Here is a 27,197-nt window from a genome sequence, read left to right as displayed (position 1 = left end):
GAAAAAGTCACAGTGTCTTGCCACTGGAAGTGTGGTCAGCAGTGTCGCAAAACTAGCGAGCTTGTTAGAATGGCAGCGACTCAGGCCCCACCCCTGAGAGGCTGAATCCGCATCTGCCTTTCCCCCAGCTCCACAGCTGACTCTTGTGCACATGAAAGTGTGAGCACTGGTCTCCTTAAGAATTCGAAGTCAGGTGTCAGGCCCACCTGGTTTTACACCTGGCTGTGCATTCGGTGGCTGTGTGACAGTCTGGGGCAAGTTAATTAATCTTTCTAAGATTCTGCTTGTCTTCTGTATAATGGGAATAACACCACCACCAATCTCATAGGATTGCTCTGAGGACAAATGAGATTACGAAAATTGCCAAGCTTGGTATGTGGCACTGAGTAAGGGCTCATTAAAGTTTTAAAGTTTTCTAATCAGGAGAGTTTTAGAAAGATCACTGACAAGTGATCAATCTCTGATCAAGAGAATGAACAATCTCTCTCATCATAGAAGAAGTGCAAATTCTTTTACAATGAGTAGTCTTTTTCATATCCTTCCCAGATTAAGTGCTGGGGAAGATAAGAGGAAACTGGAACCTTCTAGCACTTGCTAATGTACTTATAAAGAGGGCCAGCCACTTGGATCAGCAGTCCTTCAGTACTCAAGAGAAACTGGGTAGCTGCATATTTCAACAGCTCGTGATTCCACTCCTGGACATAAACCGAAGGAAGTCTCACCCAGCGCCCAACAGGATCCAAGAGGGTTGCTGCAGTTGTAGGCAATAGCAACATCCTGCGGCTAGAGCTGGGTTTGGTGACCAGGGACAGAAATCCTCTAATAGCAGTGATTTCAACAAGACAGAAGTTCCTCTTTCCCGTGAAAGCCCAAAGGTCAGTGGGGCAGGTAAGATGCTGCAGAGAGGCTGACACGCAGGCTGCTGCTCTCCGTGTCCTGCCCTGCGTGGCCTCCTTCCCCAGGGTCACCTCTTGTCAGTAAGGTTGCTCCACTTCCAGTCAGCAGCAGAAGAAAGCAAAGGCGAGGGACACACACCGCCCCCTTATGGACACATCCTGGAGGCCACATCCCTCTTCCCCCTGCACCCCATGAGCCTAAATTGGCACTTGGCTACACCTGGTGACGAGGAAGGCTGGGAGGTACTGTCTTCCTTCTCAAGTCTCTGTGCTTGGCTGAAAACCAGGGCTTCTATTACCCTGGAAGGAAGAAGAATGGATGCAAGGGGACAACTACTGGTCTCAGTCACAGGGGCCATAGTGGGGGTCCCACAAGGGCCGTAAAGATGGAAATCCTCAAGTATACACAAACTGAATGTATTATCTTTTATTCTGTTGTGACTGAATACATAATTTTAATATGTTCAAACTTTTTTTTCTTTTTTCTTTTTTTTTTTTTTGAGGAAGATTAGCCCTGAGCTAACTGCTGCCAATCCTCTTTTTGCTGAGGAAGGCTGGCCTTGAGCTAACATCCATGCCCATCTTCCTCTACTTTATATGTGGGATGCCTACCACAGCATGGCGTGCCAAGCAGTGTCATGTCCGCACCCAGGATCCAAACTGGCGAATCCCGGGCTGCTGAAGCGGAACGTGAGCACTTAACCGCTGCGCCACCAGGCCAGCCCCCTAATGTGTTCAAACTTATTAATGGACATAAAAGATCTGAAAAAAATGAGAGCTATACCATAACATGGATTATTTAAATGTTATAAAGGTTTATTATGTGTATTTTTCCCACATTACAAGTTCAAAGGAATGCCATATTCCAACAAAAAAATTTTTAGGAAGGTGATAAACTTTTGCCAAAATTATACCACATATCAGTGGGAAATGGTTTTATTAGTAGACAGCACTGAGAAAACTGGCTCATTATGGGGTGAAAATAAAACTTGGATCTCATATACAAAGGTGAATTTCCAATAGTTTAAAATATTTAGCAGCCAGTACAGCCTGGCATCCACCGATGAGAACAAATGTTTGACCATGCAGAAGAGATGCCAGCCAGTGCACATACCAGCTTGTACCGGCTGGACTTCAGCCCTATTTAGTGATCTATATGTGAAAGGGAAAACTAGTAAGCTAACAGAAGAAAATGTAAAACATCTTAACTACTTTTAAATAAGAAATCAAAACATAACAGATGATATGACAAAATAGTTAATTCATTTACATTAAAATTAAGAACTTCTGTTCAGTGAAGGGCACCCCTAGATATACAAACACAAGTGCTATTCTTTATTTGCAACCACCCAGAGATACACAAGTGACTCTTGAAAATAAACAAAAAAAGACAGAAGGCTCCCATGAGAAAATAAGCAAAGAGAAATGAGCAGTGCACAGCAAGGGAAACCAGAAAGGCTACAGGTATATGAAAAATTCCCCAAATCGGATGAATGTACATGAAAACACAGTGCCATTTTACACTCATCAGACTGCCAAAAATTAGGAAGTTGGGCAATGACAGGTGCTGGTGAGGATAAGGAGAAATGGGAAGCCTCAAGTGGGAAGGTCAGTGACCAAGCTAAACAAAACTTTGGTAGAACCAGAGAGAAATTAACCTGTCTGACCCGTAATCAAACCCATCTTAGGTACCTCTGCTGGAGAACTTTCCACACAAGCACAGAAGGGGACACATGAAAGGATGTTCGTTGTGGCCTTGTCTACGTGCTGAGGAGCTAGAGGCACCCAGGTGTCCAGCATGTAGCAAACATGAGTAAAATGCAGTTGACACCCACTGTGGAATACCAGAGAGCAGCTCAAAGCAATGAAGCAGGCGGAGAATGAGCAACACATGTTGAGTGAAAAAGGATACAACGCAAGATCTCTAGCACAAGGCTGCAGATGTAAAAAGTATATTCACACATACAACACCGCGTTTTACAAGGATACATTCATATTCAAAGACATGTAATCACCACATTAGAATGGGTGCTTATGGGAGAGGATGGCGTGAAGAAAGCAGAAAAAGTCATAAAACCAGAGAAGCCTTGAGTGGACTATAATCCTGAGATCCAAAACCAAAAGGCTCGGTGTGCTCAATTATGCCTTTAATAATATGTGTGCATCAGTAGGTGGTTATAAAGGGTCCTGGGAGGAGGAAGACAGCCAAGCCTGAGAATCCACTACAACCTTCAAAAGAGTAACCAACTGTCAGCCTCTGCGGAAGCTAACGTGTGTGTGAGTTTGATCCTTTATTTTTCTGCAAGCCAAGGAACCACACCTGTGTATGTGCTTCAAGCAAACTTCACTCCCAACCCCCAAATGACATTAAGGCCACTGCTGCTCCGAAACATGGTATAAATCGCAGGCCTGGAATCCCATACCCAACACTTACTTATTTTAACTCACTCTTTAAATATGAGCAGTTTCATAAAATAGACATCTTCACGAAGGACAGGGTGATGGTGGAGGTGAAAGGACGGGGGTGAGGGATACATTCTCCACGTCCCAGGCGGCTGCAGAGCTCAGCACACGTGGATGAGCCACAGTGCACCCAGGGCAGCAACAACGACCACACAACCAACCAGCTAACTAACGGCTTCAAACCACGGTCAATGGGAAGGGGGTCAAAGAGCATTCCTTGATTTTGCTTCAGCTTAAAGAGAAGTTCTACCTCAGCTGCAGCTAGGCCTTATGGGGCCAAAAAGGGGCAGCTGTTCTCCCCAAGTGCAAGCTGGGCCTCCAAACAGGGAGTGGGGTTTCAGCCCCAGACCTCAATGAGGTCCCCGGATTCCATGCCCAGATCAGCCGGAAGCTCCTTGCCTGAAAGCTTTGTCCCATCAAAGAAGAAGGAGAGCTTGTGGCCGGAGAGTCCCATGGCCTCCTCGTAGCGGGACATGAGGGTCCTAAGAGGAGAATCCTGGATGGAGAGGACAAAATGGATGTAAGAATTTGAAAAGAGGGGCTGGGGAGAACTTGTAGGGATGGATAGGAGGACAAGGAGGACAAGGAGGACAAGAGGACAAGTCAAGTCAGAGCCCAGGAGGGGAAGGCAAGCAGATGAAGAAACCAGCACAGCTGGGTTCCTCTCTACGGAACGGGGCTCTGGAGCCCAAGGCTTAGGAGCGTGGGCTCTGGGTTAGGCAGGTTCTCCAAAACCTGGTCTTGTCACCTACCAATGGAGGCGTGTAGCACGATAAAGACAGCCCAGACTCCAGAGTGAGAATGCTCCCAGCTGGGGGCCAGATCTCCCACTGAACTGCATGTGACCTTAGGCAAGTGTCATGGGTTGATTATGTCCCCCAAAAAGATACCTATGGTCCTAATTCCTAGTAAATGTGAATGTGACCTTATTTGGAAGTCGGGCCTTTGGAGATGCAATCAAGTTAAGATGAGGTGATACCTGATTAGGGTGGGTGCTAATGCAACTTGACTGGTGTCCTTGTAAGAGAAAACAGAGACACACAGGGAGAAGGTCGTGTGACAAAAGAGGCAGACTGGAGTGACAGAAGCTGTGAGCCAAGGAATGCCAAGGATTCCCAGCCACCACCATAAGCTTGGAAGAAGCAAGGAAGGATTTTACCCAGAGTCTCAGAAGGAGCATGACCCTGATTTCAGACTTCTAACCTCCTGAACTGTGAGAGAAATTGATCTGAGTCACCCAGTGTGTGGCACGCTGTTCCAGTAGCCCAAGGAAACTAATTCAGCAAGTGACTCCACCTCCCTAGACCTCGGCTTCCTTGTTTGTTAAATGAGGGTAATGACAGAGCGTTCCCATGTAAGGTTATTGTGAAATTCAAGAATACCCTGCATGTGAAGTAATCATCCTTAGCACAGGGACTGTCACTTAGAAGGGTGGCTTTAACTGTTATTTTGATGGGTTTTATTGGTTACTGCCCAAGGGTCCTTTGCACTTTAACTGGAAGGAGGAGTTAGAAGACTAGAGTAGAGGTTCCCAGCAGAAGGGGAGGGAAGAATCATGGGCATTCCCACTATCAGGATGGGCAGGAACCCAAGACCACGGAGGGGACTGTCCCCACCGAGTCAGGATTAGGAGGAGTCCATCCTCCATTAACTGACAAGAGAGATGGCGGAGAACAGGCTGTGGGGCCTGGAGAGCCATCCCTCCCACTCACTCGAGACAGCGAGACTTCCAGCATCTGATGTTTCTCCTTCCCCTGCACCCGCAGCTGGAGCATCTGGGACGTCTCTGCAGCCTCTGGAGAACTTGCTAGCACCACACAGTCTATGGGAGGCAGAATCAGGAAGCCAGGCCTGAGTGGCAGTTGGAAGCAGGGCCCCTCCAGGCCTTTCCCCTTAGCCCTCCCTGGGGCAAAGCCTCCTCGAGGCTCCGCCTCCCTGCCTTCCTCTCACCAATGATGTCAGCCACTCCAAGCTTTAGGGTCCTGGGGGTAGCAGTAGGGGACAGCTCTGTCTCTCCGAAGAGCAAGAGGATCCTGCTTGGGGACACCCCGAGATGGGCAGCCATGTGGTCCACCACACTCTGTAGGGGCTCCGACTGGGGAGGGGGACAAGAAGCAAAGGAGGCCTTCCTGCCTTGCTGTGCCCACCCCACTCCACCCCCAACCCAAGTTTCTGGCCTTTGCTACTCGCTGAGCTTCTCAGCTGTGAGTGTCATCCTATTTACCTGGCAAAGTACAGAATAAAATCATGTCAATACAAGGTTCAGGAAAGTAACACAAAAAAATGAAACAGGGGCCGGCCCCGTGGCCGAGTGGTTAAGTTTGCGCTCTCTGCTTCAGCAGCCCAGGGTTTTGCCAGTTCGGATCCTGGGCGCAGACATGGCACCACTTGTCAGGCCATGTTGAAGCAGAATCCCACATGCCACAACTAGAAAGACCCACAACTAAAATATACAACTATGTACTGGGGGGAGGATTTGGGGAGAAAAAGCAAAAAAAAAAAAAAAGACATGAAGCAGCCACGGGACAGAAGAAAAAAAGGGAGTGGTGGGGACTGCGGCAAACTGGAGCTCATATGCCCCATCTAAACAGGCCAGCTGTTCTGCAGCTCCAGTGGATTGGCACCATGTGGGAATCCGGGCCAGTGTGACTACACCTTCGTATTTAAGAGAAGCCAGACATCAGGACCTTTGTATGAAATTACCCATTGCAAAGCTTGGCAATGAACTCATACATTTTAAAAGCACTGTATGGGGCAAGAGAAGAAGATGAACTAAAAAAAAGAAGATGCACACAACCAGAGGCACATACAACTATGTACTGGGGGCTTTGGGGATAAGAAGAAGGAAAAAAAAAAAGAAGATGCACTGTTGATAAGACTATGAGCTGCCAGTTTGCAACCTCTGGCTTAGTTGCTTGCCCAGTGCATGGTTACCACTCAATAAATGGTCATTTCTGTTATCATTCTTGTTCTGGAATCGGGGTCATCCCTCCAAAAATGGTAGTCTGTACCAGGAAGGTGGGGGAGCTCAGAATGACTGAGGGACATGTGTGTGTCTAATCCAGTAAGGGCAAGCGCAAGAGGGCAGTGCACAGTCCAAGGCAAGGAAGGAGGGAGGGACGTGCCCTGGAGAGGGGCTGCCAAGCGAAGCTTCTTAGGATGCTTCCATGGAGGCTTGAAGAACAGGTGGGAAGATTGCCAGAAAGAGAGGGGAGAGTGAAGAAAAGACAATTCAGACAAGGGGGACAGTCAGAGCAAAGGCACAGAGGCCTGTAAAGCCTGGCAGCTCCAGAGAGCAGAATGGGCAAAGGAAGGCACAGTACCCTCTGCCAGCACACCACTGTCTCACTCAGGCAGCTCCTGGGGCCCTTCTCCCACAGGCCCTTCAGGCACTCACCATCCTGACGGGCAATCTGACCAGGTCAGCCCGGCACCGGATTTTGAGTGGGAGGAGTCGGGGGCTCTCTGGGAGAATGGGCCCCTCCACTAGGACCACCTCGTCCTCTTGGCTCAGGTGGTCCTGGCCCTGGCACTGCTTGGGACTCAGGCAGGAGCGGAGATCTTGGAGGCGCTTGTTCACCTCCCTTCAGTGCAGAAAGGACTTTGGGTCAGCCAGGGTTGGCCACTCCACCCAAGTGCCCCACTCCACCCAATCAGAGCCCCCCTGCCCTTGGCACCTTAACTTCTGGAGTGCCTGAGTGTGCTTTCTGCTTTTGGTCCTTGGCAGAGGTGGGGGCAAAGGAGAGGTATCCTGAGCCCTGCGGAGAGAAGAGACTGGTGGGATGGAGGAAGAGAAGAGACTCCAGGCCCCACCTTTCCTCATGGGCTCTGGACCCCTGGGAACCAAAATGGAGAATCAAGAGGGAGCATGTTCTAGTGACATCTACCTTACTGGAAGACAGGGGGAGGTAAGGACAGGGAAAACCTGAGTCATCATTTTTATATTTATGTGACCCAAATATCATGGAGGAAAATGCCTAACTTTTAAGGTAAGTCAGTCACTTTCCAGGTGAATGTCTGATAACATCCAGCAGACACTGAGCACTCACTACCTGCCCAGGGTTAACTCTTAATTGACTCAAAAACTCTCGGACACAGCTACCACTATTACCCCCATCTTCAGAAGAGGAAAATGAAGCACAGAGAGGATAGGTAAGAGGCAGGTGGCCGGCTCTGAGCCACAAGGGCTATCTCCAGGGCTGCACCCTTCACCCCTGCATTATTACCGTCTCAGACACAAGGATGAAACACTCCACTCCGAGGGGTGGTCCTGAAGGGTCTGCTGTCATCCTCTGATGTAGGCCACCTCCTCTCCCCAGAGCTTCATTCTTCACCTTGGCCTCAAGACTCCTTCCATCCCTTCTCCTTACCCTTTCAAGACCCATCCAAGGGTCCTGCCTGCCTCAGCCTAACACTCCAACTCCCCTTCTGCTCCCAGGGCCCCAGTGCCTCCGCCTCACTCACAGCAACTCCTTCTTTTTCTTTTCTTCTTCATTCTTACTCCTCAGCTTCTTCTTCCAAGGAGAATCTGGAAATGGGGGATCTTCAGCATGTGAACTGCTAGAATCTGCCATATCCGCCTCTGGGGACAGAGAAAGAGAAAGTGGAAAGAGGTTAGCCAAGAGAGGGGAGCAGGAGGCCGAGGAGACATAAGTCACGGGCTTCAGAAGGTCCTGAGAAAGGAGGAGACTGCAGGGCCCCCAGACACACACAGGACCACACAATAACACTGGGGAAGTGCTCAACAGGCATGAGTCAAAAGAGAAATGCCTAACTCAGAGAAAGGACGAGCTGGAATCGGACAGAACCAGAGAGTGTCTGAGCCTTGAGCTAAGGCATGAGACAGTGCAGTGAGGGTGGACAACTGGAAAGTGGCCTGCAGAGCTCATTTCACTTTTCTGATTACATGCACCCATAAATAAAAAATACTGAGCACACAACCTGGGAAACATGTATTTACATACATACTACTACAGAGTAAATAAAACACACCTACTACTTACTATACATGGACATACAATTATGTATGTTATGAAACATACATTAAAACAGATGTTGTCAAAGGATGATTTTTTTTAAATGTTTCTATTTTCTTTCTATACTCAATTAGGTGGGCATAGAGAGACTATGTGAGTCTAGCAGGAAAGGGGTACAGGGAGGTAAACAGAGAAATACAGTCCTCTAAGCCCATGTTTCTCAAATTTCATCCATGTGAGTGTCATTATCACATTTTTCCATATCTGTGTTATTTGTTTAATATCTTTCTTTAAACCATTCATTTAAACTTAAATTTCTTATAAAAGGAAAACAAGTATTATTCTAGAACATAGAAGCTCTTTCCCATTTGCTTGCCACCAATAAAAGATCGTCATTAACCATAAAAATAAATACCGTGAGAACAAAACAATGGCAATTAATCCTAGATCAGCGGGTCTCAACCAGAGGTAATTCTGCCTCCCAGGGGACATGTGGCAATGTCTGGAGACTATTTTGGCTGTCACAATGAGGCGGGGAGGGGATTGGGCCATGATACTGGCGTCTAGCGGGTAGCAGTCAGGATGCTGCTAAACATCCCACAATGCACAAAACAGCCCCACACAACTAAGAAGTGTCCAGTCCAAAAGTCAATGGTGCTGAAGGTGAGAAATCTTGTCCTAGTTAAATATGGCAGCTGCCAGAGGCCTGAGATTCTGCATTTCTGACTCCCAAGCTCCCAGAGGGTACCCAACACTACTGAGCGCACATTTTGAGAAGCAAGGACAGAGGTACCTTTTACATACCATTTGTCCGTACCACGTACTGTCCTAAACCACATACAAAGCCCATGAGAGGGCTCTCTATATATTCTCTTTAATTAATTCTCACCAAAATCCTTTGACATAAGTCCACTATTATCCTCAATTTCCTGATGAGGAATTTGAAGCGTTATGAGATTAACTTGCCCGAGGTCACATAGCGAAGCGACTAAGGGGTAGATCTGGGATTCAAACCCAGGCCAGCTGGTTCCTAAATCAGCTCTTAATCACCCTACCATACTCTCTCATGGTACAGAAGTCTTGCTCCAAGGTCTGCATTTGCCTACTGGATTACTTCCTTATTAGACTTGATTCTCATTCACTGTCCTTGGGCGGTTTGCAAAAAGCACATCACTAGGGGAGGATAAAAGCTAGGCAGCCCTGCTAAGATGCAAAGAATGTCCTGCTGACTCCAGAGTGTTCCCAAGGAACTTGCTGCAGATGTAACAAGATGTTACAGATTCTCGACACCTCCCCCTCCCCTACCCCCAGGATTACAGAAGCAGAATCTCTGGGGATGGTGCCTGGAAATCTGTACATCAGCACACTCTTATGCTTATAATTTGGGAGATGTGTGGTTCAACAGCACTTCCTGTGCCTTCTGGTTAAAAATCCAGCTCCTTTGAGGCCTGGAGCTTTTTTCTGACTAGGAATCCGGAGTCACCTCTCCCATGCCCTTCCCCTGAGCCTCAGGAAACAAACTAACTGCAGAGATGTCAACTCCAGGAAGTCTCCTCGGATAGGCCAGTGCTGGGATGGGCACCTCTTCCTGGAAGCCCTCCCTTACCTTCCTCAGCCCCTGGGGGACAGAGTTTTAGGAGGCGATCTGGAATGAGGTGGAGGCTGCTCTTCACCTGTAATGACAAAAGTGGATCAGTCCTAAATCCTCCCTCCACTGAAAGGGAAAATGGGATGATTCTTCCCTCACACCCAGGCCTCCTCCAGCTCCCAAGTCCTGCCTAAGGATACAGACACCACAGACCTCTCCTACGGACTCAGGAGTCCAGCTTCCCCAGGATCCAAAATCGGACTACCCTTACTCCTACATCGCCTTTCCCTAAGGCACTCTGAGGATGCTAGTTTAGTTCTTTTCACTAGGTTGCCAGCCATCTCACTATCTTAGAATCCTAGGAAATCCCAGTCCACCAGCTCACTCTACCACCTGGGGACCCCAGTCCTCTCTGAACTTCCATAGACTCCAGGCCCCAATACCTTAGCTTGCTGGATTCTTAGCAATGGGCCACAACATCAAAACCCAACATGCCCCAAACCCCAATGCTAGGTCCTCCCAGCCCCTTAGCCCCTCTATGCCTCCGACACTCCAGCTCCTGGGAATCCCAAACTTCAAACCTCTTCATCTCCCCAATCTGCAGAAACTCCAGGAACCCTGCATCTCTCTGCCTCCAAGGCCCTAGCCCCTGCTTCCGTTTAGTCCCGCAAGACCACCCTCCGAACTCTACCCTCAGCACTCCCTAAACCCAGCCCTTCCGCGCTCGCCCTCCCGGGAACCCGGTTGCACCTTTCCGGAGTACACTGGAACTACCGGCGCCTCCCCAGGATCCAGCAGTAGCCGCCGCCGCCGCCTGACCGGGGCCCGCGGGGCTCCAGGCGGCTGTGCGCCAGCCCCTTCGCTGTCACTGTCGCTGTCGTCCCGGGGCGCGGCCGGCACGGGGGGCTCCGAGAGCGGGGACTCCACCGGGTCCGCAGCGCTGGACGCCGTTGCGACCTCCAGAACATCCTCATCGCTGTCGCTGACCAAGTCCACAAGCACCGAGTCCAGGGTGCGCCGGGCTGGAGACCGCTGGGCGCGAGGACGCCGGCCCCGGCCGCCGCAGGATCCCCGAGCCCTTCGACTGCCGCCCCGGGACCCCCGGCCCCGTTTCCTCACCGGCTCCGCCATGGCACACCAACGGCCACCACAGTGGCCCGCCCCCAGCCAATTCGCCCGGCCCCCTCCAGCGACTTCCGCTCTTCATTGGGCAAACCGCCCGTTAGTCAGCACGTGTCCCCGCCCACACTCCCTGGATCCGCCTCCTGCCTTTTCACTGGTCGCGGCATCTGCCAATCACGCATCTACCACTGAAACCAAGGCGCCAAAGATTCCAATCAGCCTCGGCGCAATGAGCGTAGGTTTCGATTCGGCCCGGCTCCCCCATTGGCCAAGCTGCTTCTCTTCCTGATCAGCTTTCTCCCAGGCCCGCCCACTAAAGAGAGCCGTTTGCCTGGTTGGTGGAGGAGCGGGGGATCCTGGGAATTGTAGTCCTCAAGCCGTCGGCTATAGAGGAGGAGGCAGGAGGATTGGGGATTGCTTTTTAGAAACCAGGGAATTAGGCCTCAGACCTCCTGGGTATCCCCCTTATTGTTTCCTCCAATCATGTTGTGAGCTGAGTATTTCCACTGAACGCCACCCCCCTCACACACGCCCCTCCTCACGTGCAAAATCCTCACAGTACACACCCCAGACCAACACTTCAACACTAACCAACTCTCCGAATTACCTCCAACAGCATACATACCCCCCTCACAGCAGACGTCCCGACAGACACACTTCACCACAATGTCAACACAACATACACCTAAGCACTACACGCCTCACAAACAACATCTGGAAGGGCAAATACAAATGAAAAACAAGAGGCTTAATTCTCCCTGCTGAAAATAAGGGATGTGACTTCTCCCTGCTCTCCTTTCTTTCAGACTGTCTTTCGCGGTCCTTTTCAAATGTGTGTAAAGCTTTATAATGGCTAAATCTGCCTCTTGCCAGTCTCATAACCCAGGAACTCTGGGACCTTGTAGCCATCTTTTTGAAATGCAAACATCAAGGGAGATAGCTGCCAATTTCCCAGTTCCTGGGGGAGAACAACAGCCTAACTTTGGGGGGGTCTTGCTGCTGACAAGAGATTCTCACATACTGAAGTATATGGGGTAACTATTCGGGTTCAAAACTTATTTGGCTTGAGGGGCCAGCCCTGTGCCCAAGTGGTTAAGTTTGCGCGCTCCGCTTCGGTGGCCCAGGGTTTCGCTGGTTTGGATCCTGGGCGCAGGAATGGCACCGCTCATCAGGCCATGTTGAGGCAGCATCCCATACGCCACAACTAGAAGGACCCACAACTAGAATACACAACTCTGCACTGGGGGGATTTGGGGAGAAAAAGCAGAAAGGAAAAAAAAAAGAAGATTGGCAACAGTTGTTAGCTCAGGTGCCAATCTTTAAAAAAAAAAAAAAACTTATTTGGCTTGAACTAAAAACCCTGACTTATGGCCTATCAAACATACATTGTACATCTGCTTAACCATTAAAGTAAAGGATGCACTCTCTTAAGATAAGAATGCATACTTCCCCTCCTACGCCTGTTGGTAATGCCAGGATTAGTCCCTTCCTGACATGTCCGTCATGTTGACCTGCTAATTTGCAACTGGATACCTCTTCGAAATTTTTATGAAAATGTATGCTGGGTGTGTTTAATGTACGTTCTTTGTTCTAAAAAGATATAAGACTGTACTGAAACCCACACTTCTCCGGAAAGCCTTCGACGGCCTGCCTGGGTTATAATCCTCACTCTGGCTCATAATAAACTCACCCCAATTCTGATTTGTAGGTTGGTTATAGCTTATCTGCGTCAACAATGCAAAATACAAAACTACCTCCTGTCATAAAGAAAGTGAGAAGTTTGTTTCTCCCCAGATAAAAGTCAGTTACCATGATATGACAAAGCTGGGATGAACTATGCGTGACCAAAGGTGTTGTCAAGTCCTCTTACTTGAGGCCTAGTTATTGTTTTTCTTGAAAACAAGACACGGGTTTTGAAAATTTATCTTGAAAACAGGATAAGTGGTCGTACTTGCTTGGCTGTATGAAAAGCTGAAATTTCCTTCTGCCTTTGCAATCTCTTGGCAGACTGCCTGTGATGTACATCACATTCTAGTTTAGTGCTTATCCAATAATAAAACTGTAGGGGGCTGGCCCGGTGGTGCAGCGGTTAAGTGCGCACCTTCTACTTCAGCAGCCCGGGGTTCGCCGGCTGGGATCCCAGGTGCGGACATGGCACCGCTTGGCACGCCATGCTGTGGTAGGCATCCCACATATACAGTAGAGGAAGATGGGCACGGATGTTAGCTCAGGGCCAGTCTTCCTCAGCAAAAAGAGGACGATTGGCAGCAGATGTTAGCTCAGGGCTAATCTTCCTCCAAAAAAAAAAATAATAATAGTAATAATAATAAAACTGTGGGGCTGGCCATGTGGCCGAATGGTTAAGTTCGCGTGCTCCACTTTGGCAGCCCAGGGTTTCACCAGTTCGGATCCCAGGCACGGACACGGCACCACTCATCAGGCCATGCTGAGGTGGCATCCCACATGTCACAACTAGAAGGACCCTCAACTAAAATATACAACTATGTACTTGGGGGCTTTGGGGAGAAAAAGGAAAAAAAAAAGGAAGATTGGCAACAGTTGTTAGCTCAGGTGCCAATCTTTAAAAAAAAAGAAAAATAATAATAAAACTGTTTTCTGTCTCTTCTACCTCTGAGGGGAGGTTTTCTGAGTTGGGAGATTTTGTTTGTTCGCTATATTTCCCCGAAACACCCACCAACAACATCACACACCTCAGAGGCTACATATCCTCCACACATCTAGCCTACCCACAATTCCTGCATGAAATGCACCCCAGCAGCAGATACACTCCTTCAACACTTCACACCTCCAATATCACTTCCAACTGTATGACCCCTGACACCTCACACCATACAGCCCAGACCACACTTCACACATGATACCCACACAGCATACACCCAATACCACCTGCCTCTCACTCACATAATGTTCACATAACTCGGACTTCAGACATTCATCCAGTACAGCATCATGACCATCACCCACATCCCCCTACAAATATAACCACGGGCCCTCCAGGACTGGTTCAACTGATCCCATCTTATCAACAGAGTAATTAAGGGTGGTTTTTCAGGGACTGAGACCCCTTGTCCAGTTCAGGCCAGTAGAGACCATCAACCCATCAACTAGGCCTGCACAAATGCTCAACAAGTGACCTTTTTGACGTCAAGGAGCTAAAAACTCCACCCTCAGATCATGGTAATGCTGCCATTTTGTGAACATGCATCCTGTGAAGAGGCATGAAGCTTGACTATGCTTGTGCAAATCGTCAATTACCTCACTTCTCCCCACCTCCAATCATCTATTCCCACACTTCAGACCACCTTGTTCCCTACCCCATAAATATCCCTGAGTCCCCATTTTCAGAAGGGTGGATCTGAGATTGATTCTCCCGCCTCCTCACTTGACTGCCTTGTGATTAAATCCTTTCTCTTTGCAAACTCATCATCTCGGTGACTGGTAGAATTGTGTGGCGGGAAAAATGAACCTGGTTTGGTAACACATACACACCATATCAGTCAGCCCACACCTCAAATCCTCCACACAGACTCAGCCCAGGCCAAGACTGAAGGCGCACAACCCCAGCAGATAAGGCTGTTTCCCAGGAAACAAAGGCTCCTAGGCTCTGACAGAGGAGACTCCAAGGACCTTCCAGCCCCAGGAAACCTTCAGCCACTCTTTGTAGTCAGGGTGGAAGCATAGAGATTGCACCAAAAGCCCTTCTGCCAGCCTTGGGCCCCACCTGGGAGTCCACTGCTAACTAGAGAAGCAGGGGGTGGGCCTGAGAGCCTGAAACGTCCCTTAAGCCTCCTCCTTCCTAAACTTTGCTCAAGAGCTATTAAGTCCAGCCCCTGCCAAAAAACCGAGTCATGGGGGAGGAAGTAGAGAAGCTTTGGAGTGCGGCTTCCTCCTGGGCAGGTCTCTCTGCCCAGGAGGAAGCCCCAATCCAAATGGTCTTGGTGCCCTCTGGCTACTGGTACACAGTAGGCCCTTAATAAATGACAAATAATAATAATGGCTAATGTTTGAGTGCTTACTAGGCCACTGTCATGTGCTTTACATGTCATTTAAAACTCGTTAAGATAGCTATAGTTATTATCCCTATTTTACAGACCAGGAAACTACAGGACAGATAGCTTGAGTTACACAGCTAGAAAGGGGTGGAGCTGGGATTCAAACTCAGATAGTCTGATTCCAGAGCACTGGGCCGGAGTTAGCATATCTCTGTTCCCCAACTTCCCTGGAGACTTCCCTGGGTGGCAGGAGTGGCTCCATCCTCTGCACCCCGAATCTCAGGACTTCCTCCAGTCCTTCACTCACTCACTCCTTCCCCACTCACTTCCTGATCTTTGCCATTCCCTGGCTGGGTACCAGGAGCACAGAGAAGACCCAGACATGGATTCACCCTCAAGAAGACAGGATGCTTTCACCAGGAGTCACATGCTCAAATGCTTCAGGCACAGGCAGGAAACCTAAATGAATGAAACAGGCTGGGTGAAAGATAATAGAGAATGGCTGGATTATGGTAATATGGAGAGCTTATTTTAGCTGAAGGGTAAAGTGGGGCTGTAAATGCTGAGCTAGATCTGGGATTTTTATTTTTATTTTATTTTCACTTTCTTTTCTTTTTTGCCACGGGGACTGAATCCAAGACGGAAGCCTGGAACTGCTGGAGGTTCATATCCTACCTCCCACACTCCAAACATACACTACACAAAATATAACAGGAAGCATTGCTTGTGTGTGCGTGTGTGTGAGGAAGAGTGACCTTGAGCTAACATATCAGTCCTCCTCCATCTTGTTTATGGCAGGCCACCACAGCAGGGCTTGATGAGTGGTGTACATGTCTGCACCCAGGACCAGAACCCACGAACCCTCGACCACCGAAGCAGAGCGTGCAAACTAAACCACTATGCCACTGGGTCAGCCCCTCTTTTTTTTTTTTTCAAATAGATACCTGAGCTCAAAAGCAAGACAGAATCTTCCTGGTGCTAGAAATAAAGAAGGAAATCAAAGCCACAACGGTGAGAGGGGGCTGAAGTCAGGCAGTCCATGGTGATGCTGGGATCTCTAGGATTGGAGTTGTAACACCGACATGAGGACAGAGGTCAAGGCTGAGGCCTCAGGAACAGCAGAGTTGAAACAGTGCTCTGCACAAAGTTGGGAGCTGACAAAGGGCTGTCTCTTCTGGGCACAGAAGATGGAGAAAAAAAATCCATCCCCAGACCCTGGGATGCAGCATGGAAGCGAGTCACCCAGTAGGCAGTAGGTGGAAAAAGTCATCACAGGAAATCAGATCAGAAAGGTCACCAAAGTATGGGCTTGGATTCAGACCAAACCTCTGGTGCAAAAACCTGCTCTGAGGAACTCATGAACAAAATGGTCAAAAGCCTGTGGAGCCTGTAAGACTGTGGCAGAAGCCAAAGCATTCTGGCCCCAGGGGGTGTCACTGGGGCCCTGTGAACTCATGGGACTCCTAGAAACACAAAGAAACCTTCCATGGTGACACCACCATGGGAGAATTCACCCCAGTGTAGAGACGTTCGTAACCACACCATGCCTCCTCCCTAATGCTATAACTGGGGAAACTGAGGGTCGCCGAGCTTACGTAAGTTGCCTAAGGTCAGTTAGCAATTGAAGTATTTAATTTCTCTGTGCCTCAGTCTTCTCAGTTGTAAGGTGGTGATTTTAGCGTATCTTCCTCATAGGATTGTTGTAAAGATCAAACAAGCTTATCCCTGTAAAGCACTCAGAACAATGCCAGGGACATAAGAAGGTTTTCTTTTTCTTTTCCTTTTTAGTTTAGTTTGTTTGTTCATCTTAATGATGTTAATACACATAAAGCAAGTTTTGAAGGTTCGGTGATAAAGAAGTCAGTCTTACAAAGAGCACTGAAACTTCTCTGGGTTTCAGAAGACCACTGGGGCTGGGGAGAATGGTGGCAGGGCGACCAGGGAGAAGACACTGGGGACATCAGTGAGTGACTATTCCACCTTTGCCTGAGACGAGAATTTGGGTGTGGTGGAGCCTGCTACAGAATGGCTGCAGGGCGTGCCAACTTTGAGCTCTGAAAGTCGTTGTGTTGATGGTATACATCAGAAGCAGGCAGTCTATCAGGCAGTAGGCACAGGGGTAGAACCGCAGCCAGATTTCTGGACTCACATCCAGCTCTGTGAAGTGCTGGCTGTGTGATGTCAGACATGTTACTTGGCCTCTCTGACACTAGTTTCCCACCTACAAAACTGCACGCAGGAGGGGAGAGCCAAGATTGAGTATAGGCTCTGGAATTCGACTGCCAGAGTTTAAGTCCTGACCCAGCACTTATTAAGTAGGCAAGCCTGAGCAAGTTATTTAGCTTCTCTGCCTTAGTCCTCATCTGTGAAATAGGGTTGTCTGTGAAGATTCAATAAGCTAATACACATAAACATACATATATACAAAATACTTTGATACAATCCTGGCACATCAGTGCTCAATAACCTTGTGAGGTTAGCGTAAGGATTAAGGGTTAATTGACGTTAGAACACAGCAGGAGCTCAATAAATGTCAGTGGCGATTCTTGGATTGCTTCCTCTTCACTGGGCACCCAGCACACAACTGCTGAATGGACAATGACTGAATAAGTGGAAGGTGGGAATGGCAGGCCAACCCACAGGAGGGAAAAGGCCCTGTTTTACCTGGAAATGTAGCTCTCCCTAAGCCTCTGCTGGATTCAAGAGGGGATGGGAGTACACCCATCCTCACCTTCCCTTCCCCTCCCACACAAGGGCACTATATCACGGAATTGGAAGAGCTCATTGAGTTTATTTGGGACCATAGATGGGGCTGAAGTTTCGCTCATGTACACGCACACAGAGATACACACATCGTTCCAGACGTTGACACCATCTGTTTGGGATCCCAGATTTCAGAGTCAGGTGTAGATCTCAGGGGCCTGAAGAGGCCCAGGCTAGGTAGAAAAAACTGTGATGGGGAGGAATACAGGAGCTAGGCTGTGGGAACCCTTTCCCTTCAGCTGCCCTGAGATCCAGCACCGGACTTCCACCCCTGCTCATCTCCCTCCTCCCCCTTTCTTAGAGGGAAGTTCTCAGCTCACCTGAAGGGAATCACCTGGTGCTCCAGGTCCCCACGTGGCCCCCTCCATCCCATGCTGGTTCTGGCCCATCAGGATTATCCATGTTCTCATAAGAGTCTGCATCTGGTTAGGACCAGGAAGGAGTAAGATACAGACAGAGCTGGAAGAGGCTGGAAGGGGGTGAGCCTCAGAGGACAACATGGGACAGCCGTAGTAGCACCCACCTTCCTCATGATTGGGACCAGGCTGGGCCCGAAAGGAGCGGAGCTGGGGGGCTGCATACAGGATCCCTCTCATATCCTCATACGACTGGGACCCTGCTTGGACAGGGGATGGAGAGTTGGAGGCCTGGGAGCTATGCTGGGGACTTGGGGAAGGGAAGTGCTGCCTAAGGTATAGAGGAAGTCTGAGGGGCAGAAGAAGGTGGAAGGCTTGACCCATGTTGTACTAGGAAGGAGTGATTAGGGTCGCCATCAGGTTCAGGGCCCTTGTAGTTGTAGGATTCGATCAGGTGTGGGTTAGATTACGGTCATGTTCAGAGAAAGGGTCAAGAACAGAATTGGAAGGAGTCAAAGGCAGGATCATGAGGATGCTGCAGAGAGAGCTGAGGTCTGTACTGGGGCTGGAGTGAGATGGAGATCCAAGTCCAGGCTGGAACCGGATTGACGTTCACCGTTAGGGACGGGGTAAATACGGGAGCCAGGACTGCGGTTGGGGCTGGTGTTGAGGTTAGAGTTAGGAGTCAAATCTAAGGTCAGGATTGGGTTTGGATTTGGGGTCAGAGTCAAGGTCAAGGGGGGGCCTGGTCAGAGCTGAGGCCAGGTCAACCCAATCTGGGCAAGGCAGGCAGGTCCCAAGCATTTCTCACCAAGGGAGGTTGCCTCCCTGCTGGGGTCCCAGGCTGACCCATGGGGACTCAGGAAGTCTGGAAAAGGAAGAGGGAAGTCACTATTCCTCCTGGCCTCCGGGTCACACCCACCACCACCCGGCCCCCTCCACCCCAGGAGGAATGTGACCCTCTTCTCACACACCTGTTGTCCTGGTGACTGGCTGGGCCACCTCTTCATCCTCATTCTCATAAGACTCAGCTGCTGCAGAAAAAAGAGAACTCCAGGGACCACTTCTGCCCTGTAGGGGCTCCACAGACCTGGGGATCCTCCCTAGTCTCTGAGGCCCCACAAGGATCCCAAATTACCGTTGGAGAAGGAGTCTTCATCCTCAGCACCCAAGGCCCCCTCCTCAGGGTTCTCATAGCCGCTGCCATCTGGTGGAGGAGGCAGGGTCCAGTGAGGGCCCACAGCCTACCGCTGAGAAGCTGGGGGAGCCCTGGGGAAGGGCAGTCTTACCCTGCGAGAGTTGGTCCTGCCCAAGGTTGGAGTCGTTCTCATAGAACTCGGAGTCCTCCTCACTGTCTGGCTCCTCGTAGGCCTCCCCTTCCTCTTCTTCTGGGCCTGGGGTTTGGGGATGCGGGTGGGAAATCGAGTCACGGCCCCCTCTTCCAAGCCCCAGTTCACTACAGACGGCTCCAAAACCCCGATGTGAGCAACGATACGCTCCCCGCCCCCGCCGCCGCTAATCACCCGCTCCGGGCGGGCTCCGGGACCCGGCGGCTCTGGCCTCCTGGACGTGGCTGCGCGGGCTTCCGTAGGGCGGGACGGTGGCCCCCAGGCCTGAAGCCCATCGCAGGGCGCGTCCTGGCGAGAGGAGCGTTGTAGGGAGGCAGGTGAGTAGAGATGGGGGCGGTTAGGGCTAAGGGTCTGCGAGGCGCAGCAAGGGGAGAAGATGCTTCAGGCTCTGCGGAAGAACTCCGGGTCTCGACGCCCGGCATTTAAGCCCCGGGAGCGGGATCTAAATCTAGGGGGCGTGGCCTCAAGTCTCGAGGATGGTTCTGCTCTCGGAACTGGACTTTAAGTCCCGAGCCCTGGGGGTGGGACTTGGCTCTGGGGGCGGGGCTCAAACCAGGGCGGGACGCTGCACCCGGGGGCGGGCTCTTTTTTCTGAAGGCGGAGCTCCGAGGTCGGGAAGGCTTGGGGCTCAGGGGATTGGAGGGATGGGGAAAATGGGTGAGGCTCTAGCTCTGAGTTAGAGACCTGGTGGTGCCTCCTACCCGTGCCAGAGGAGGACGTGGAAAGGGAGAGCACATTCCCATACTGGTTCTGGGCGCCGGTTCCCGGGGGAGGCGTCACTTTAAAGAACCTGGCGGAGGAAGGGGAGTTGCCCTGTGAGGCCAGGCCTGGAGGGGACTGGGAGACACACTAAAGATTCAGGCCAGGCCCTCAGAGGTTAAAATAGAGTCACTTGTAATTAGCTCCTCTGTGCTGGGGCAGCCTACAGAGGGGTCTGGGATCACGCCAAGGAGGTCTTTACAGAGTGGGTAGCTTTGGAGCTGGGCTTTGAAGGTTGGGCAATAACCGTAGCGATGGATAAAAGACCCTGGGCGAGGAACAGTGAAGCAGAACGTGAAAGTGCAGGAGTGGGAGACTGAGGGGGTGGGAGATGGCACTCGGCATCATTACCTTCTAGTGGGATCAGTCATTCGCTTTCTTTTCCTCCTCAGGATCAGGGCTGGTAGGAGTTAAGAGGAGTAATCAGAGGAGAGCCTGCTTGGCAGGGTGAAGATTTAGGGGGTGCTGAGGAGGTCACTTGGGTCAATGGAGGAGATAGGAGTTCAAATTCTAAGGGGCCCAGGAAGTTTGGAGGGGGCTTTGAGGAGGAGTGGGAGGAGCAGGATTCTGAGGTCTGTGGGGGAGATATGAGAGGAGAGAAAGATGGTTGTCAGACTGGCCAGTGCAGGCTTTCCTGAGGAAGATTGGACAGACCAGCTGGGAGACATGACTGACCTCTTCGAAGATGAAGAAAGCCCACGAGGGAACTCAGGCAGAAGATCAGATAAACTAAAGTTGCAGCAGGGACTTTCCAGCCACCAGTCTCCATCAGCCAATGCCACACAGCTAGGGGGAAGGAGCTATGAGACGAGGACCTCAGGCTGGCATCTTGCTTCCCAGCATCAAGACCTCAAAGGGCCCTAAGTCTGGGGGACAGGGGCAACACACAGATCTTCAAAGTCCCAAGCTACAAGGAGGGCTCTTCTCCCTCCCTCCGAGGTCAGGGATTGTGTCACAGAGCCTGACATGGAGCCTGGGGCAGTATCTGTTGAGCAAACCACAAACAAACCATGACTATAGTCAGAGGCAATGTTAGGATTAAGGGAAGCGTGATGATCAGTCTCCTGCTGCAGTTTAAGGACAGCCATGGCCAAAGTGAAGGGCAGAATCGAGTTCACAAGGTTAGAAGTGGGATGCAGAAATGCGCTGAGGTCAAGTTTGGAGTGAAAGTTGATGCTGAGTTTGAGAATTGCGGTTAGGGTAGCACAGTAGAATTGTATTAAGGGAGACAGAATGGGCAGAACATTTTGACCAATTTGATGGATGAGTGAGAGAAAAAGGAAGGATACCCAGGTTCTTGGCTTGGGCACTTGGGCAGGTGATAATGTCCTTCGCTGACACAGGGCCACCCAGAAGACTATGCATGGGGAAGATGTTGAGTTTGATTTTGTATATGTTGAGCCTGTTGTGTCTGTGGGACATCAAATGGCAATTCCAGGAGATGGCTGAGTGTGGGGGTTATGGAGCCTAGAATCGAGTCACCAAAGCATAGTGGCCTAAGGAGCCACTTTATGAGAGTTAAGGAAGTCAAACAAGAAAAGTGTGTAGACAAGGATGAAAGAGCGTAGACAGGGAGAAGAAGAGGGCTCAGGGCTCCAACAGTGAGCAGTCAGGGAGGAAGGAAGACTCTTCCAAAGCTGAGGGGAAGGAGCAACCAGTGGTAGGGGAAGACCAAGACCTTGTCTTGGAAGCCAGGGAGGAAGGAGGTGAAGTTGGTCTTCAGAGGTTAGGGTTCAGGATGGGGCTGGTACTAGCCCTCAGGTTGGGGGGCCAAGGTTGACTGGCTTCTAGTTCTTCCCAGTAGCCCCACACAGATGCCCCACAACTCGGAGAGACTCTACCTGCCCGAGCAGTGACCTTCAGGTGCACCTCCCTGGTCGTGTTGCCATGGTAACAATGATAGGTGCCAGCATCTTGAGCCGTGGCCTGGGGCAGCAACAGAACAGCCCCTCCCCTGAGGGTGCCCGATACCCACATCTCTCTGACTTGGGTATCCTTCGTCATGTTTAGGCGCAGCACTGAGGCAGTCTTCTCGGGATGCATGTGGATCCAGGAGACGGGGCCTGTGACCATGGAATCAGGGAGCACCCCGCAGGGCAGCCAGAGTGTGGAGCCAGGGGCCACAGTGAGGTCTAGGGCAGGGAGAGCCAAAGCTAAGAAAGCATAGTCCTTGGAGTGTCCTCCTCCACAAACTCTCCAGTTCCTAATCACTATCCCCCATCCCTGGATCCCCTACTTCCTGGCATGTCCCCAGCACCTTACCTTGGCTGTGGTTCTGGTTCAGACTGCTCCTATTTGGGGCACATTCAAGGGCTGTCTCCCGGATATGAGGCTGGTCTTTGGCCCACTCATACAGCTGGGAGCTTGCAGGGTGACCAGAAGAGGTCTTGAGGCCTTCTGAGGAACTTTTGCCCAGGCCACAGCCTGGGTTATCTAGGTCTGAAGCATTCCACCGGAACAGCTTCCCTGGGAAAAGACCCAGAACCAAATACGGCAACATCCAGGAGAGGCAGAGAGATACAGAGACCCAGAAAGGCAGAGACAAGCGAAGAAAAAGACCCAGAGAGAGACAAAGAAACAGTAACTCAGACAGAGACCAGAGAGTGAAAGACGGAGAGAGACAGAGCATCTCAGTGTTGAAGTCACAAAGCCACAGGAGTTTTTAGGAGCCACCTAAAACTGGCTCTCTGCTTGTCCCTCAGGCCCTCTAGCCCCTCCCTCCAGATCCATTTTAGCTGCTGGAACTCCTCCATCCATGGGAGGCCTCCCTCTTCTCATCCAGCCCTCCCTACCCCAGCCTGGACCTCACCACTGCCTTCCACGCTGACTGTCCAGCCAGGCTGCCAGCCCTGCTCAGAAGGGGGCCCCGGCTGGCACAGGTAGAAGCCCCCCATCTGGTTAGAGACGTTGAAGACGAGCAGCATGATGCCCAAGGGCCGTTTCTGAATGCTCAGGTCTCGTAACTTTGAGCTCAGCTGTAAGAAAGCTTCTGTCTCCTTATACTGGGCCAGCTTCTGAGGGGGACCATCTGAGGGACTGAAGCACGGCAGCACAGCATTGTCTCCCTCTGTGGAGAGAGAAGGAGAGCAGGAGGAGTCCCGAGCCCGCTTCCCTCCTCACACTGGGTTACAAACCCGACGACCCCACCAGCCGGGAGTGGATGAGCCCTCAGAGTCCTTCCAACCCCTCCCTGAATTTTACAAATAAGAAAATGGAGGCTCCGCGAGGGTAAGTTACTTGGCCAAGGGCACCCAGGCAGGACCCAGGTTTCTGGCCCCGACTCCTTCCATCCATGCCCTTTGGACATACCTTTAGTCTCCACCAGCAGTGCTTCCTGGGATCTGCCTCCCGTGGGGGTAAGGAAGAGGAGGAAGAAGAGGAGGAGAGGAGGTGGCATGGTGGCCAGACTCCCCGCGGCACCCAGCTTCGCCGCGGGGGATGCTGGGGCAGGTGGGGGCCTGGTGGGCACTGAACCATGGGTGTCTGCGGGGGCGGGCAGGCAGTCCCCTGGGGGAGGAAGGGGTGGTCACATCTCAGGCTCCCTTCGCCGTGCACCCCTCCAGACCTGCAAAACTCATCTCTTCCCTGCTACACTGGTTTATTTTCATCCCAGCACTTGCCACCATGTGAAGTGATCTTATTTGTGCGTCTGTTGGGTCACTTTCTGTTCCCCCAACTAGAACTTGAGCCCCTTGCCACAGAGACTTTGTCCTGTTCACCACTGTATGCACAGTGCCCTGGAATAGCGCTTGGCATGTCAGGCCCTCAATAAATAATATCTGCTGAATGAGTGGATCCAGTCTTAGGGGCTCCGCCTTCTCCTCCTCCTCTCTTCTTCAACCCCAGGCTCTAAATCCACTTCCCTTCACACACACACACACACACACACACACACACACACCATTCATTCATTCAACCAACATTTCTCGGGCTCCTCCCACCTCCATACAACCAGCCCCTCACACATACTTTGGGACCTAGCAGACCTGACGTTCAATCCTCAACCTCTGCCTCTTGACTAAATTTCTTCATCTCTCTAAGCCTTAGTTTTTCTCTCTGTAAACTGGGGATAATAATAGTACTATCAGAATATTGTTTGCAAGGATCCAACAGGACAAGGGGCCAGCCCGGTGGCACAGTGGGTAAGTCTGCACGTTCCACTTTGGCGGCCCGGAGTTCACCGGTTTGGATCCCGGGTGCGGACATGCCACCACTTGGCAAGCCATGCTGTGGTAGGCATCCCACATACAAAGTAGAGGAAGATGGGCACGGATGTTAGCTCAGGGCCAGTCTTCCTCAGCAAAAAGAGGAGGATTGGCAGCAGTTAGCTCAGGGCTAATCTTCCCCCCCCCCCAAAAAAAAGCAAAAACAGGACAATATACATATGGCATTTTTAGCCCAGCCACTAGCACACAGTAGGCCTCTGTTAATGAGAGACAGCATCAATTAATGGCTAAGAGCTCAAGCCAGACTGCCACTGCAGCTCCTTTGCAGCGGCCCTGAGAAACAACTGATGATAATGCCTGTTTTTCTCCCAGTTCTTTCCCAGGAAGTCCTGCTTCAGTTATGGAAGGTACTCATTTGGAGATGGGGAAATTGAGGCCTCCAAAGGGCAGGGGGTTGCCTGAGATCACACGGTAAGCTGGTGGTACATTGAGCACTAGAACCCCAGGAGTCCAGATTCTTAAATCTGTTCTTCTCCTCCCCATCTCTCTCCCTCCCTGTCTCTCTGTTTGTGTAGCTCTATGTCTTTCACTGCTGCAGTCACTCAGGAAAAGGGTCCAGGGACCCAGAAGACCCGCTTTCTTAGTTGCTGGTTCCCAGGCCCGGCTCAGTGGGCTGTGGCTTCCTGTTTGCCTCAGGCAAACCCCAGGGGACCCTCCAGCTGGCAGGGCCCCCACTTCCCTTTGGTTGGGTTGGGTTGGCTGGGAGGGGGGATGAGTGGGGCATCGGGGATTGGAGAGGGTGAGATGGCAAGACCCCATTTGCCTTTCATTCTATGAAATCTCTCTAACCCGGTCATTGGCTTCCCAGCTGCCTCACGCGCAGACTCCTCTTGCTTAGAGCGTGTCAGTCCCCTGCTTAGAACATTTCAGTGGCTTTTCATCTACTTAAAATAAACACACTAAAACATGGCCTCCAAAGGCCTGAGTGAGGCCACCCCTATCTACGTTTCCCAGCTCTTCGCTCCACTGGCTCCTTTTCTTTACTCAGGTCTCAGTTCAAGTGTTACTTTCTCAGAGTGGCCTTCCCTGACCCCACCCCCTTACCCCCCCCCCCACCTCGGGGTACTTTTGATCTCACACCCCTGTTTTATTTCCTTCTCAGCATTTGCCCAATCCAAAAGCATGCTCCTTTATTTGTTAGTCTTCTCATCTGCCTCCTGCCCCAGAATGTTCCCTCTGCGACAGCAGGGATCTTTACTGTCTTGTTCAATGGCATCTAGCAGGTGCTTAATAACTATTTGTTGTATAAAAGAAGGAAGTTAGGAAGAATGAAAGAAAACTTTCTTTTCTCTTCCCCCTGTGCCCTCAGTCACCAAGGCTAGCCCATTTTCTACCCTAAATATTTCCAGAATCAACTTTCTCCTCTTTTTGGTCTCTTCCCTTCCCAACCAGAACCATCTCAGGGGCTGGCCCGGTGGCGCAGTGGTTAAGTTCGCACATTCTGCTTCTCGGCGGCCCGGGTTCACCGGTTTGGATCCCAGGTGCAGACATAGCACCGTTTGGCAAAAGCCATGCTGTGGCAGGCGTCCCACGTTTAAACTAGAGGAAGATGGGCATGGATGTTGGCTCAGGGCCAGTCTTCCTCAGCAAAACAAGGAGGATTGGCAGTAGTTAGCTCAGGACTAATCTTCCTCAAAAAAAAAAAAAAAAAAACCATCTCAGCAGTTTCTTTTGTGGGCTATCTTCTCTCTCTTTTGCTTCCCACCTGCGCGCTACACAGAGAGAGCTTCCTCAGTATTAGTCATGTGCTCAACAGCCTTCAGCATCTCCCAGGGCCTCAGGATAAAATCTAAGCCTGATAGTTGACTGGAGCCTTATTTACAGTCATCCCTTCCCAAGACCCTGCCACATACACAGAGAGTGTGAGGACAGGAAACTAGCTACTGAGGGCAGTAAGCTACTGGGGATCCCTAAGCCAGGAGTTGACCTGGCCTGATTTGCATTTTCTAAAACTCCCCCTGGCTACAGTGTGGACAGGCAATTGGAGGGAGGCCAGAGAGATAAGTAAGGAAAGTGTTTGTTCATTCATTCACCAGATGTTTATTTACTACTATGTTTATTTATCAGGCACTGGGCTAGGAGCTGGGCGAACAGCAAGAGACAAGCAAGACAAGGTTCCTAATCTTAGGGAGCTTCGATTCAAGTTTTGGGGCCACAGAAGGGTTAAGGGGGACAAGTACTAAGCGAGCTAGCCAATGAACAGCTTCAGATGGTAAGAAGTCTCTGATATGCTTAATGGCAGACAGGTGACAGAGGTGGCTAATTTAGACACGGCAGTCAAGGAAGGCCGTGCTGAGGAGGTGACTTCTGAGCTGAGACCTGAGGTGGGGAAAAGCTTGGTCGGTTCAAGTAAGATCATGTTTAGTTTTGTTAGAGACTGTCATACTCTTTTCCAGAGTGGCTAGACTATCTTACATTCCCATCTGGAATGTATGAGAAACCCAATTTCTCCATATTCTCACCAGCAATTGGTATTATCACTCTTTTTTCATTTTGACCATCCTGGTAGATGTGTAGTGCTACCTCCTGATGGTTTGAATTTGCATTTCCCTAATGGCTAATGATGTTGAACATCTTTTCGTGCACATATTTGCCATCTGTGACATCAGTGAAATGCCCATTCGTGTCCTTCGCCCATTTTCAAATTGGATTGAACCAGAAGATTCTAAGCAGCTATGAGACACGA

At 50.6% G+C, this 27,197-nt stretch overlaps 2 protein-coding genes across 17 annotated transcripts; both read right to left on the bottom strand.

Moving 5' to 3' along the window:
- Nucleotides 1-1,691: 1,691 nt before the first annotated feature.
- On the bottom strand, nt 1,692-15,436 carry NFATC2IP (nuclear factor of activated T cells 2 interacting protein). 2 transcript variants are annotated; one of them, XM_070568236.1, is made up of 9 exons: nt 15,385-15,436; nt 10,674-11,233; nt 9,942-10,008; nt 7,824-7,941; nt 7,037-7,117; nt 6,757-6,943; nt 5,310-5,454; nt 5,072-5,181; nt 1,692-3,855 (listed from the first exon to the last, which is right to left on the bottom strand). In XM_070568236.1, the coding sequence occupies exons 2-9, from the start codon at nt 11,052-11,054 to the stop codon at nt 3,697-3,699; spliced, it is 1,248 nt and encodes a 415-aa protein (XP_070424337.1). In that variant the 5' UTR covers nt 11,055-11,233; nt 15,385-15,436; the 3' UTR covers nt 1,692-3,696. The 2 variants fall into 2 exon arrangements, with proteins under 2 accessions (XP_070424337.1, XP_008536091.1); XM_008537869.2 differs by lacking the exon at nt 15,385-15,436 and having other exon boundaries at nt 10,674-12,535.
- On the bottom strand, nt 15,382-23,752 carry CD19 (CD19 molecule). Of its 15 annotated transcripts, none has more exons than XM_008537871.2 (15): nt 23,595-23,752; nt 23,095-23,352; nt 22,548-22,751; nt 22,127-22,417; nt 20,961-21,071; nt 20,637-20,685; nt 20,228-20,316; nt 19,701-19,814; nt 19,467-19,571; nt 19,316-19,384; nt 19,152-19,211; nt 18,989-19,045; nt 18,345-18,437; nt 18,142-18,243; nt 15,382-15,517 (listed from the first exon to the last, which is right to left on the bottom strand). In XM_008537871.2, the coding sequence occupies exons 1-14, from the start codon at nt 23,680-23,682 to the stop codon at nt 18,152-18,154; spliced, it is 1,680 nt and encodes a 559-aa protein (XP_008536093.1). In that variant the 5' UTR covers nt 23,683-23,752; the 3' UTR covers nt 15,382-15,517; nt 18,142-18,151. The 15 variants fall into 15 exon arrangements, with proteins under 15 accessions (XP_008536093.1, XP_008536092.1, XP_070424323.1 ...); XM_008537870.2 differs by lacking the exon at nt 15,382-15,517 and adding an exon at nt 17,830-18,008; XM_070568222.1 differs by lacking the exon at nt 15,382-15,517 and adding an exon at nt 17,830-17,994.
- Nucleotides 23,753-27,197: the final 3,445 nt, after the last annotated feature.

The sequence above is a fragment of the Equus przewalskii genome, chromosome 12, assembly GCF_037783145.1.
Source record: "Equus przewalskii isolate Varuska chromosome 12, EquPr2, whole genome shotgun sequence".
In the NCBI taxonomy this organism is placed as follows: domain Eukaryota; kingdom Metazoa; phylum Chordata; class Mammalia; order Perissodactyla; family Equidae; genus Equus; species Equus przewalskii.
Note: the sequence above shows the minus strand (reverse complement) of the source record. Positions and strands in the feature narration are given on the sequence as shown.